The sequence below is a fragment of the Nansenia antarctica genome, assembly GCF_963989245.1.
Source record: "Nansenia antarctica genome assembly, chromosome: 9".
In the NCBI taxonomy this organism is placed as follows: domain Eukaryota; kingdom Metazoa; phylum Chordata; class Actinopteri; order Argentiniformes; family Microstomatidae; genus Nansenia; species Nansenia antarctica.
Genome location: NC_137679.1, coordinates 29,611,128 through 29,624,278, shown reverse-complemented (window position 1 = coordinate 29,624,278; position 13,151 = coordinate 29,611,128). Strand labels below are relative to the sequence as shown.

Below are 13,151 nucleotides of genomic sequence, written 5' to 3'. Positions count from 1 at the left end.
TTTAAAACCTTCAAAAATGCATCATCAGTGTGCTACTACTAGACCTACTGCACTGTATGTATGATGATTGTATGATGATGCATATGAAATATTCAATAAGAATAAGAGAATAATGATGAGACACGCAAAAACATTTACACGTCTGTAAAATGCCTGTGTGGGCCGCGAATACTTTAGAGATTTTTATGTGGGCCTCGAGTCCAAAAAGGTTGGGAACCGCTGCTCTAGAGTATCAAGGGTGATTTTATTCACCAGAAATGCATAAATGATGATGCTTCATTTTGTAACCAATCCAAAGTGTTGTTGCTAGGTAAATACCACATAAAACACTCTAGGTGGTGAGTGTTTGGCAACTCTTTGGCAGTTGGTGAGTTAAACACTCTAAAACACTGCCTTCTTCCCATGCACACACAGTGTATTTATAATACCTAAGTGGGTTAATGTCTCCAATAAATGGGACATTTTCACAACATGACTAGATCTTTTGTTGTAGGGGAGGGTTTCATGTAATAGAATGAGGAATGGTATGAAACACGTGTTTGATACCATTCCTCATTCTCTTTCATGTTTTGCAATGAGCCTGTCCTTCGATTTCCACCAGCCTCCCCTGCCACACAACCATGAGCTGACATCCCATAAAAGCCAAAGGTGAAGTCAAACCCTTCATTATGAGTCATTAGAAACATTCAAGGGTAGAGAAGATACACACAAGTGTGTCTTTATTACAAGTTTAGTCATGTCAAATTGAAAAGAAGAAATATGTCAGCAGCCTTTCACAGAGGACAGTGGTGGAGTTCCATGCATGTGTAATGAGAGAGGTGGGGAATGGGAAGTCCTAACATGTCCAAGTCTTTTGTATCCATATACAGTAACAGCTCAATGGCAGGATGACCAACCAAATTGGTTGTTCCCCCACTGTTCTCTCCCCTCTCAGGTCCCTGGGCTCAGAGTCCTGGTCCTCCAGCGAAGATGAGCTCCAGGGCAGACTGAATGTCTCCCTCGGTGGCCTGCAGCGCCCGCAGCATCAGCTCCTCGTTCTGGATGCCCATGTCTCTTAGCTGCTGCAGCTGGGACTGCCAACGACCCTGACGACGGAAGAAACAACAACAACAACGCTAGCTTTAAATCGACCGACAACCTGACACAGACAGTCAAAGACAATGATGGTCAGCACAGCATCATGCCGTTTCCCCAGGTAGGAACATACCAAAAGGAGTGTCTTCAAAACTAATGACAACAAGCAAGGACATGTTTCCTGGACCCAGATTAAGCCTGGACAAAACACCATGGTCAGTGGAGAATGAATGAATGAATGGTCTTTATTGTCATTGCTATAGTACAGGTACCAAACAACGAAATTTGGGAGGGGTGGCTCCCCTGGTGCTAGGAAAGAAAAAAAAAAAGAAGGGAAAGGAGCTGGTTTACATAAATAAAGGCTATGTACACTATCCACTATACTATACTGTACAGATAAAACACTGTGCTGTACTCTATGCTATGCTATACCTATTCTAACATTTCCTATTTCTCTGCAACCTTATGTACCCTAGGGTTGTCATATTGCACATAGTGTTATTGCACATTCATTTAAAGTGTCGCAGTTTGCAGGCTTGAAATGTACACATTTGTGCCTCAGCACTACACCTGATGTTTCAATCCAGCAGCTGCCATCAATCCGTCCAGACTGTCCAGGGCCCAGAACCTAGGTCTTTGCTGTGTTCAGGGCCTGGATGGCCCTGGGGTAGAAGCTGAGCTTCAGTCTGTTTGTCCTTGCGAACATGTTCCTGTACCGCCTGTTCGAGGGCAGCCGAGCAAAGTGTTCGTACCCAGGGTGGGATGGGTCTCTGGAGATCTTGGAGGCCTTCCTGAGGCAGCGTGTGTTGTACAGCTCTTCCAGAGAGGGGAGGGGGGCGCCGGTGATCTTCTGGGCCGTTCTCACGACTCTCTGTAGCGCATTTCTCTCTGCGGCTGTGCAGCTGGAGAACCAGTTGCAGATGCAGTAGGTGAGGATGCTCTCCACTGCGCAGCGGTAGAAGGCCACCAGTATCTCCTGTCTGGTGTGGTCCTTCCTGAGGACTCTCAGGAAGAAGAGCCGCTGTTGTGCCTTCTTGATGATGGCTGCTGTGTTGTTCTTCCAGGACAGGTCATCCTGTATGTGCACCCCCAGGAATCGGAGGGTTGAGACTCTCTCCACGCTCCCTCCGTCGATGAGCAGGGGCTGGACCTCAGATTTTTTCCTCCTGAAGTCCACGATGATTTCCTGGGTCTTTGACTGGTTCAGCAGCAGGTTGTTAACCTTGCACAGCTTGCTCAGCTGCTCTACCTCATCCCTGTACGCCGCCTCGTCCCCCCCCGAGATGCAGCCCACCACGGTGGTGTCGTCTGCAAACTTTACGATGTAGTTGCTGGGGTGGACGGGGTGAAGTCGTAGGTGTAGAGGTTGTAGAGGATGGGGCTTAGCACGCAGCCCTGGGGGGACCCAGTGCTGAGTCTGAGGGCTGTGGAGGTGTGGGAGCCCACCCGCACCCTCTGGGGGCGGTCGGACAGGAAGTCCTTGATCCATGCACATATAGAGTGTGATAGTCCCAGGTCTAGTAGTTTGGTCACTAGCCTGTCTGGAAGGATGGTGTTGAAGGCAGAGCTGAAGTCCACAAAGAGCAGTCTCGCGTAGTTGTTTCCCCTCTCCAGGTGGGATAGAGTGGAGTGGAGAGTCGTCGCGATGGCGTCCTCTGTGGACCTGTGGGCTCTGTAGGCGAACTGGTATGGATCCAGGTTGGGCGGGAGGCGTGTGACTATGTGGGCCCGGACTAGTTTCTCGAAGCACTTCATGATGATTGGTGTGAGTGCCAGAATCTCCTCTCTTTTCCTAGTCTAGGAGTAGGCTTAATCTTGGTCTGGGAAACCAGCCCTTAAGAGACCCTTAACAGGCCTGTGTATGTGCTCTGTCTGCCCGGGTCATGTCTGGTAGAGTGAGAGGAGACTGACCTGCAGAGAGCCCATGCTGGAGGCCTGCAGAGCCTGCTGTAGCGCCTGGCTGAAGAGGTCGTTGCTGACAGGGGTTCCTGCTGGCATGGGCGGCGCTCCTGTGGAGGGGTCCTGCTGAATACAGGACAAAGGGCAACAGAGTCAAAGAAGGTGCAAGGGTCTGCTCAATCCCACAAGCAGCACACAGGGTGTGGGTGTGTGTGTGTGTGCATGCGACATGCGTGTCTATTATATGAGAGAAAGAGTGTGCGTGTGTACATCTGTGTGCGTGCGTGTGTGTATGTGTGTGTGTCTATGCCTCACCTGACTCCCTGTTGTAGGAGTGACAGCACTGCTCTCAGGGGTACTGGCCAGGGCTAGGGCTGTGGCTAGTTCGCTCTGTGTGATTGGTCGAGGGCCCGTAGCCCCGCTGTGGCCAAGGGACACGGGCCGTACTCCTGCTGGGACTCCTGCTCTGTTAGATGGGCCTGCCTGATTCCCCTGGTTGCACACACATAACAATGGCGTTAGCTAAACCTTGTCAAATCACACCTGTTCAGTTAAATCTCAAATCATCAATGCTCAAATCAGGCATATTGACTCACAGACTGGAAATCCTCATCGTCATCAGACATGTACTCGGACATGAACCCTCCTGCAGACAGGAGAGAAAGCACACACCTGTTACGTTAAAGTGCCCAGGTAGATTAGATTGCATTTAGAGTATACACAACACAACTGACTACAGTACACACCCTAAAGCTCCAGAGGGCAGTGTTGGTCAAAAGTGTTGCAGGTTATAAAAAGGAAGGGGCCCTTGCTCGCTCTATATTGTACTTCTACTCTGGGCTGGACACCCTCAAGGCAGGTGTTGATTGGACAATGAGGGACTACTCAATAGTTTTGTTTAAATGTCCCATATTTTTCAGTGCTTGAAAATGCTTACATTTGTGCTTACATATGGGTCCCTGATGACACTACTAACACCGAGACTGTGAAATAAAGCAATTTGGCCAGTTTTTTGTGGGCTGCCTATTTCGGTAAACATGCGGTTCAACAAGCCGCCCACGGCTGCCCACACCACGGCTGCCCACGGGGTCTCATCAGGTGCTGTGTTGAACATTTCCCCTGCCGTACATTCGAAGGGAAACTGATCGTTTCCATTTAAATGGTTTTGGATTCCTTGGTTTGTGGAGAACACAGGGATATTTGTTTTTTAAATTTTATTCCCCCAGGAACCATGTGTTTTTTCTCAGCGCTACCACACAGTGAACCGATGATGATTTCCCGACCCGTGAAACAGCCTGTGCAGAAAAGGACTGAAACAGAGGCGTTTAGAGGCATGTTGGAATGCGTTTAGATTCAAATCTGAGTGGTATTTTCAGCAAAGAACTTCTGTGACATGTGTTGGGGACTCCAGAGACCTACATTAACTTGTGAAAAAAACAACATAACTAAACTTTTAACTAGAAAAGAACAACAAACAACTGAAAGAGTGAGGAAACCGTGGCGGTTTGGAGTCTCACAGTCGGCAGTTTCGCAACAGATCACAGAGACTTCCAGTCTCAGCGGTGGTGACATATCACTGAGGTCCAGGGGAGGCTGGCGGAGGTAGAAATTGGAGGACGGCCTCATTGTAATGCATGGAACGGAATGAGGAATGGTATCAAACACTGTGTCGTCCCTGTAGAGCCTCTCACCGGTGTGATGCCTACCTGGTATATCGCTGTAGGAGCTGGCAGAGACGTTACGTGAGGAGCTGGCGCTGGACTGTGTTGGCATGCTGCCAGCCACTGAATGCAGGACCAGGATGATAGCATTGACCAGGGCAGGGTGAGTGCTGATCAACCTGTAGAGCAGCGAGGGGAAAGACATTTATATTATGAAACCCACAACATAGGAGGCAACTGTATCCATCTACCCGAGGCTGGATTTAAACCCATGTTCCACGACACCATATCCTCTTCAAGCTTGCATACGAACCACTACCATACTGAAACCTAGGCATTGTGTTAGGCGAAGGTGACACTACTTCAGGTTGGTGACATCACTGCATCATAGCCATAACCATCCGCTACACAATAACACTTCATTCATGATGTGGCACGCCATTGTCTGTTAAAAATGGAACTGAATCACTTACACATCCAGCATGTTAGGGTCGGTGAACTGCACAAATAGATCCTTGTCTTGCAGCACGCCTGCAAGAGTCAGAGCAGCATTGTCAGAGATAATCTGATTAAAGAAGGTTAAGATGGTATGTCATAGTAGACCGGAACCTGTCAGTACTTGCCTAGTGCTACTGGGTCAGACCGCAGCCCTGGAGTGGCCACAATGATCTGGGTCAGAGACTCCTTATTGGTCAGCATCTTAAACACCTGGGTAACCAAATAACAGGACAGTTGTGTGTTATTAAAGCAGTATTCCGCACACATTTTTTTTAAAGTGTCATCAGCCCACCCTTCATATGCCACTAAAAATATCATTACTTTGTGTAGACATGCCTCAAAGATATCCTAATGACAAGCAGTGTTTCCCATTAATTATCTAGACTGTGGTGGCCACAGTTTCATAATGAACCAAAAATATTTGTACACTTCTCATAATAACATAAAAGATCTCTAACGTTGTGTTTTGCACCGTTGCTTCAGCAAAGCGTCTCTCACTCCCACCCGCTGCTGTAAGGTTGCACGCTCACACACTTTAGACTACTTCTATATTTCAGCGCTGCTGAACACCGTGGGTGTTCGAGCAGTTTTTATTTTCTTTTTTTAATACGTTTATTATTTTTTACGCTTAAAAAAACAAAAAAATACGGCCACAGTCTCACAAAATCCTGTGGGAAACACTGACAAGCTTAGAAAGGTGAAATGATATAAATGCTGCCTGCCAAGCTTAAATGTTGCCTGCCTACCGAGTCTTTGTAGGCAGTGTTGGAGTGGAGAGCTGCCTGCAGCACACGGAACTCCCTGGCTGCAGTTGTCCTGTTCACTGGCTCTACAGACAGCAGCATGAGATAAGGGATAGAGTCAGTTAGAGTACAACACAACAAACTGGACATCATGCTTTCCAGTACAACAATGACAATGGTTCCTTGAGGGGTCGGATTCTTGAAAAAAAGGAGGCCTCAGAGTCAGTCAAGTGCTAATAAAGATCTGTCATACACACCTGCACTGATCTCTGACTCTGGCCAGGATTTTTTGAGGATGTGCAGGGTGGATCCTGGCTGGATCCCACAAGCGTCTAAAGTCAAGTCATCCTTCAACTTGCGACCACAGTGTACCATCTCTGGAACACACAAAAAAGTGGAATAAAGACAATTCAATTTAATTGGAATATGAAAAAAAAGAAGAAAAAAAGAAAAAGGGCACAACAAGGACACAAAGATGCTCCCTGGATGCAAACCTATCAGGTCGGGGTCCGGCAGGGAATCGGGGAGCTGTGCTGCAACAAGCTGTTTCAAAGTAGAGACACGGTACCCGCCAGGCCCCACATCTCCTGGCATCGTCTCTGGGAAGTGGAAGATGGTTTTGGGCTGGTCCACCAGCTTTAAGGACAGGTGCCAATCTGAACATGACATCATCATTGCTGCAAGACAAGAAGTGACAACCATGATGATGTACTGCTTTGATACCACATGGGTTGAGCCACCATCACACTCTTTGTTCTTCAATGTTTTTAATTATCCTTGTCAAGGACCTTTGCTTTCTTTATCCTTATTGAGGTAAACAATACCAATACAGGGAGAGCTAACAGAGGCAGCACAAGCTAAAGCAGGTAAACAATGAAAATACAAACAAAACAAAGACAACAATAGCCAACAAAAAGTCATGCTAGCTACCTGTTCAAATAATATTAAATGAACTACTCGGCATATGCACTGATCTGGCAGACTGGTTTGTTAGCTAAATTAGCTCTTGCAAGTCATTGTTTATTGGCTAATGCTATAGCCAGCTACTCAGGCTACTGCCATTGCCAATTTTTTCAATCTTAGATATTATCTCATTCATCAACGAATAATACACCCACGAATAAAATATAAAACGCATATAGTCGGCACACAATAACACAATGAGTCCTACACACTCACCGCTGGCTTTGTTGACACTCAAACTGCTTCCGTGTTCAGTCACGTGGTTCCCAATCTGACGTCTGACCAAGGCGGAAGTTGGATTTTTTTAAATTTATTTATTAAACAGCAGAGACAATCCGCTTGTTAAGTCTGACGTCAAAAGTGACGTTTAGCCATTTCCGAGTCCAAACCAGAAATTCTCCGCACCAGAGTACCTCTGAACTACAGCGGTAGAATGACAGTTTAATCGTTTTTTAGACTCGGATCTATTCATTCAACAAGGGACACAGCACTTTCCCGTTTTCTCCATATTGTCAGGGTATTTGAGCCTCGGAAAAGCGCTATATAAATATAATTTATTATTATTATTATTTCTCCATTTCGAAGACAGCTCCTCAGCCAACGTTGGACCCGGAAACACGTCACGACTTAACAAGCGGTACACACCCTACACAAATACAATACATATACATCACACAAATGACGCTGTAGCTTTTTCACCACTTCATGAATGTTCATACAAGACATGGGGGGGAAAAACATACCAAACAATAAAGACAAGCAAGAAAGAATCATATACTATTCCATTCACCAAGATTTTGTCTAAAATGTTTTGACAGCTTTTATGTATATTTTCATTTACAAGAGGGATTGGTAGAATTTTAAGTCAATACAAAATACAGTTACATTTGCCCATAACTCTAGCCTTGTGTAGATAATATTTGCCCATAACATACACAATGTATTCTCTGTATCCACATTGCCTGTGCTACCTAACCCTAACTCTATGTAAAGATAGATTAATGTATTCAGATAATTAATTTAATGAATTTGTTGAAGTATGTTAGTATTACAAGTGACATGTCCTTGCAAAATATATTTTAATATGTGCAGCTATAAAACAGGTATAGGATATTCATAGCACTGGCACAAAATGAGCATTGAGATGAAAGATACATACATGTGTCCATAAAATAACTGTTACAAGGGTACAGATGTCTAAAACCTATTTGACTTTCTTCTCTACCAATAATGTGGGGTCTGTGAAATTTGAGTTGTGAGATTAAAGTTTCTAAACACATTTATGAGAGTGGGACAAGTCTTGTACCTCTTCATAACCAAATAAATAATCTTTTAAAAAGATGTTGTAAACAAATGATGCATAGCTTCAAATCATAAACAGTTTTGAAAAAGAAATAGGCTACTGCCCTCAGGGAATGTCTTCAGCCAGCAGATCATAGCATGTCAAATTGTCACCATAACAGTGCCTTTCTGCAGATCATTTTATTGAAAAATGTATTGATAACACCTTACCTGACTGCCATTTATGTAGTGGCTAGTTCTTCTCAAGCTTTCTTCTCTAGCCTATTGTTTCCACGATGACCATGGGTTGTAAATGTGGGAGGCACCTCTCTTCTGAACATCATTCTGTGTGATAAAACATTGTGGCAGATATTATGATCTCTGAGGCGGTCATTCATCAAACTATAGATAATTTAACCAGACAGTTTTTGATGGAAAGATTAATTGAAATATTGAAATCTCTTTCTCTGTCTCTGTGATCTGTCCTTGAAATACGAATTTCGGCCCATGTCCATTATAGCTGAAATGTGGCCATGACAACAAAGAAGCTGTAGAGGAGAAAAGCAGGAAGCCATGGCTCCAAATACCCAAATTGCTTTTCCTGCTAAAAGCATTAGTTCAAGATGTTCCAACTGGCCTTTGGTTATGTCTGGCCAGGGCAGGGAGTGGAGATGGCAATATAAAAGGCATTTAGATATTAACTCATAAAGCAATTCATTTTTCATTTACATAAAGTCAAACAGTAACACACAACTTCCTGTATACTGTCTGTCAATCAAGTTATTTACATCATTTTTAGTAGAGCTGTGATCAGACGAATATATACATTTACAGCATGGTTAATTTACTGTAGTACAATAGCATACACGCCTAAAAGAAGAAGGGACGCATGTTTGTGAGTTCTACTATTCAGAATCATATGATGAGAAAATCTGAGTTTTTCTTCATAATTAAGGACCTAAATACCACACTGATAGAAGTTTTGCTTGAACAGAAACAGTTAATTCTCCGGCGGTGGGGGTCGGGCCAGAGACCCCCCCCCCCCGAGTGTGACATCATACTGGACAAAGCGCCTTATAGGAGTGGTTTCTTCGAAGCGGATAGTCCTGAATGTAACATTTCTGATAACCTGTAATTCCCCAATTTCTAAAGGGAATATTATTGAGGAGTCCACGTCCTGTCTGGGAAACGAAAAAGGGATATGAACAACTCAACAGAATAAGATCCTCTGCGATTTGTGTACAAATCACTATCCGCTGAATGGTTGGTGTTTATAAGTTGCGTTCTCCTAACATGGTAAGCTTACACATACACTTTTTAAAGATAGTCGTAAACTAAATGAAACTTCATGAAATAACGTGTCGTTTGGATAATCTGTTCAAAGTAATACGCTTCTCGAACACTTATTTGTGCAGATGTAAGCAACAGCTGGAGTGAAACAGAAACGCCGCATGAGAGGGTAGTCCTCTGCCATTATTCTAAACATTAGATTATTCATAACGAAGCAGCAAAGCACCAGTATTTGTATTGCTTATAAATCCCCCAGGTTTAATGGCGGTTTCGTTTTATTTAATTTCCTCAAAGCCATCATCATAGGTTCAGATAGGTGCGATTTTTGTTGTTGTTGAATGAAATGGTATGCGCCCCCTCAGACTAAAACACTGAATAACCACTCAACCCCCCCCCCCCCCCCCAAAAATAAAATAATAATAATAACCTATAGCTATCCATAAGTGCTTTATTGTAAATGACGTTGCCTCCATGCATTTTTTTGTGTTGCCCTATAATAACTTTAACTTCTTTTTAGACTAGAATATGCCCTTCTAAATATTTGGAACAACACCTTTAGACCACTGCAATCGTGTATATCATCAATGAATGAATGAATGAATGAATGAATGGTCTTTATTGTCATTGATATAGTACAGGTACCAAACAACGAAATTTGGGAGGGGGGGCTCCCCTGGTGCTAGGAAACACACACTATCCACTATACTATACTATACAAATAAAACACTGTGCTGTACTCTATGCTATGCTATACCTATTCTAACATTTCCTATCTCTGAACCTTATGTACCCGAAGGTTGTCATGCACATAGTGTTATTGCACATTCATTTAAAGTGTCGCAGTTTGCAGGTTTGAAATGTTCACAGTTGTGTTTCAGTATTGCACTTGATTTCAATCTAGTAGCTGCCATCAAATTGTCTAGATTGTCCAGGGCCTAGCCCATCAAAGATGGTAAGGTATCAACCTTTTTGAGGCCCATATAGGCCACACAACCATAATGATGTATACAATGGGTGGGCAAAAGTGGGTGCCAGCTATGGGTGCAGGCTGTTATTGCTTCTCCAGAAGTTTTGATTCATCTGATTCAACTAAGCTATGATTACCCATTGCTCATAAACATAAATTATAGTATGATGATAGTGTGTGCAAACTGTGCATGTGTGTGTGCTTGGTGTATGTGTGGTGTGTGTGTTTGTGTATTATTTGACTACAGGGAGCCTACATGACTGTATGTCAATATCACCATATCATCACTAACTAAACAGGTATACATCATTCTTAGAGATACAGTTGAAGTGATTGAATGGTTGAAAACCACAACCTAGTCATACATCTACTGTTCTTTGTTGTTTCATATCAAACAGCTCTTGGATTGGGCACTATACTGTGTCCCCTTTCATATATTTTCATTGCTTATTTTAAGTTACCTTGCTTCTGTGGGAATAGTTTGAAGGACTACAGTACATTCATTGTCAATTTACAGAAGGTTACAAGGAAATATTGTAAGCCGATTCAAAGCCATATATCTCAAGTGGTATTCTCTACTTTAATCTATTGCTTTTTTATGGTTCCTTGGGGAAAAAATGTAATGCCGTCCGCTCCAAATCTACTGTTGCTTTATTATTATGTGGTCTCCATTCTGCAATGGACGATGGGGCTGCAGCAACGGTGGACTGATGGTGCCCGTATCACATGACTGTCGGAGCAGCTGTGCTTTTTGGCAGGTACAGCTTCCTGGTAGGATACAATAGTGTTTGATATTAAGGCTGGGACACTGCTAGAGAGGAAATACTAACTGATATTTGACGTCTGGAGAAAAGACAACCAAAATGTCTCGTATTTTACAAAATACTTAGTACTGGATTATCCCTCGGATAGGCTCTGAGCTTCAGTTTGAAAATGATTTAAAACACATTACATCATTACATTTCTTTATGTAATCTGACAATACAAGGGATATGCTGCTGACCTGAGAAACAGTATACTTTTATTATGCTCTGAAACGAGTTTGGCATCTGGGGCTTTTCCATCAGCAGCCCAGGTCGGCCCAGGTCGGTTCGCGTCAGGTCGGGTCAGCCCGCTTTAGATCAGTTCTGGTTTTCCATTATACACAAACCGACCCGGACTAGTAGGAGGAGTAGACGATAGTAGGCGGAGTTACGCGTCACACGCAGCCTGGCAAAAAGCTTCCGGGTGTACACAGCAACAACAGCCGTGATTTTTTTGGAGAGAAAGAGAAAGAGAGAGAGGAAGCTATGTACACATAATAAAGTCATGTTTTTTGAACCCTTAAAACCCCTGCCTTCACTTGTCCGCTTTATGAACTGTAGTATCATCATCGGGAAACGCAGACAAGACGCGAATCTACCGGCATTTGACTCATGAGTGAACGGCGAAAATGGCTGGACAGCACAGCAGCAGCAGAGGGTGAACTCCCGGTTCATCGAGTTTACGGTTAAAAGCATATCTTCTCGCTTTGGCCTGCTTTGGCGCTGTAATGGAAAAGCGCCATTAGACTGCAGCTGTGTTCAAACGAGTTTGATTTGACCTCTGACATGGAGCTGGCCAATAAAAACTGGATATCAAAAGGAGAGAGGAAAGAGGGACATTTCCAGTCTCACAGGAGAGAGCGGAAATGCGGTAGGGAAAGCACATGGAGTAATTAAATAAAAAAAATATGTCTGCCCATGAAGACACGGCTCAGACAGTGGCTATTAAACAGGAACTTCTAGATGTGACAGGAAATCAGTCATCTGTCATTTGTTCATCCTCTAGCTAATTTTATCTTGATGATTACACACACCTTTTTGTAGGCCTACAGGGTAATATTTACTGTGGAGATTGTTGTTCTCAGTTTGCATGTGATGCATGAGTAAAGCCATTGAAGCCATGAGTAGGACTAATACTTCTCCAGATTGTATGATCTTGATTCCCTCGCATGCAGTCTTGGTTCTGGGCAGGCTGGTTGCTGCTGCTCGGTATCTGTCCAGAGTCTCCAGACAGAAGACAGGGAACAGTCCAGTTCTAGAAACTTTGTGTGGAAGTAAAAATTCTGCCCACATCCTTTCTGCTGAGCTGAGCTCTTATTGAGGCTCATGGAAAGGGTTGCATCTAATCCAAGGCATTACGCTAAGCTAATGTCTTCAGCATTGTTGATATGACTCATTTGTCATTTGTCATTTGCCAAAACACAAACCTAAATAGTTGGAACATTTTCATAATGCATTTATGACTAGCGTGTTTAGTTTAATCTCCAGTGCTTGCTAACAATACATATGAATATTTGTTAGGGCTTTTCAATGCTACTAATGTTGTTGTTGATAGCAGAAATACATATAACTTGTGTGATATAGAGGCTATTGCACACACACACACACACACACACACACACACACACACACACACACACACACACAGACACACACACACACACACACACACACACACACACACACCATCTGGTTAACATAGCTTATAACTCCATTAACAGCACCTGTCAGTGAGTGAACCCTACCCTTTGTTCTCTATACTTGTATAGATGCTATACCCGATATTTCCTTGGCTATACTTTATGGCAGCTGAACCCAAGTTCTCATATCGTGTACTGTATCCTCTGCCCTCTCGAGGGTCGTCTGCAGGGTAACATCTGTCGCCTGCCCGCAGGAAGGGAGGGGTCCAGAGCACAGGCGGGAGGACACAGTGTTGAGGGTCACAGTCTCCTGTAAATCAGTCTACATTTTA

The 13,151-nt window shown here is 43.8% G+C and overlaps 2 protein-coding genes across 3 annotated transcripts in view; one reads left to right on the top strand and one right to left on the bottom strand.

Annotated features, from left to right (window-relative positions):
* Positions 1-706: 706 nt before the first annotated feature.
* LOC308164908 (ubiquitin-like protein 7) lies at positions 707-7,092 on the bottom strand. 2 transcript variants are annotated; one of them, XM_080538978.1, is made up of 11 exons: positions 7,055-7,092; positions 6,370-6,552; positions 6,133-6,252; positions 5,879-5,961; positions 5,258-5,342; positions 5,108-5,165; positions 4,680-4,813; positions 3,570-3,619; positions 3,289-3,465; positions 2,986-3,099; positions 707-1,085 (listed from the first exon to the last, which is right to left on the bottom strand). In XM_080538978.1, the coding sequence occupies exons 2-11, from the start codon at positions 6,548-6,550 to the stop codon at positions 945-947; spliced, it is 1,143 nt and encodes a 380-aa protein (XP_080395104.1). In that variant the 5' UTR covers positions 6,551-6,552; positions 7,055-7,092; the 3' UTR covers positions 707-944. The 2 variants fall into 2 exon arrangements, with proteins under 2 accessions (XP_080395104.1, XP_080395105.1); XM_080538979.1 differs by having other exon boundaries at positions 2,986-3,096.
* A 2,122-nt stretch (positions 7,093-9,214) lies between these two features.
* Positions 9,215-13,151, top strand: part of cd276 (CD276 molecule) — a 68,961-nt gene continuing 65,024 nt past the window's right edge. The window contains exon 1 of the mRNA XM_080539971.1: positions 9,215-9,415. The gene's annotated coding sequence lies outside the window, so the exon portion shown is untranslated. The remainder of the gene's footprint in view (positions 9,416-13,151) is intronic.

What these genes read in the sequence shown, in the direction of transcription:
- LOC308164908 (XM_080538978.1), bottom strand. Translation starts at nt 6,550, where the DNA reads ATGATGATGTCATGTTCAGATTGGCACCTGTCCTTAAAGCTGGTGGAC. An exon ending in GTCTGACCCAGTAGCACTAG is followed by an intron (nt 5,166 to 5,257) that starts GCAAGTACTGAC and finishes TGACTCTTGCAG; the next exon opens with GCGTGCTGCAAGACAAGGAT. An exon ending in CTCCTACAACAGGGAGTCAG is followed by an intron (nt 3,100 to 3,288) that starts GTGAGGCATAGA and finishes TCCTGTATTCAG; the next exon opens with CAGGACCCCTCCACAGGAGC.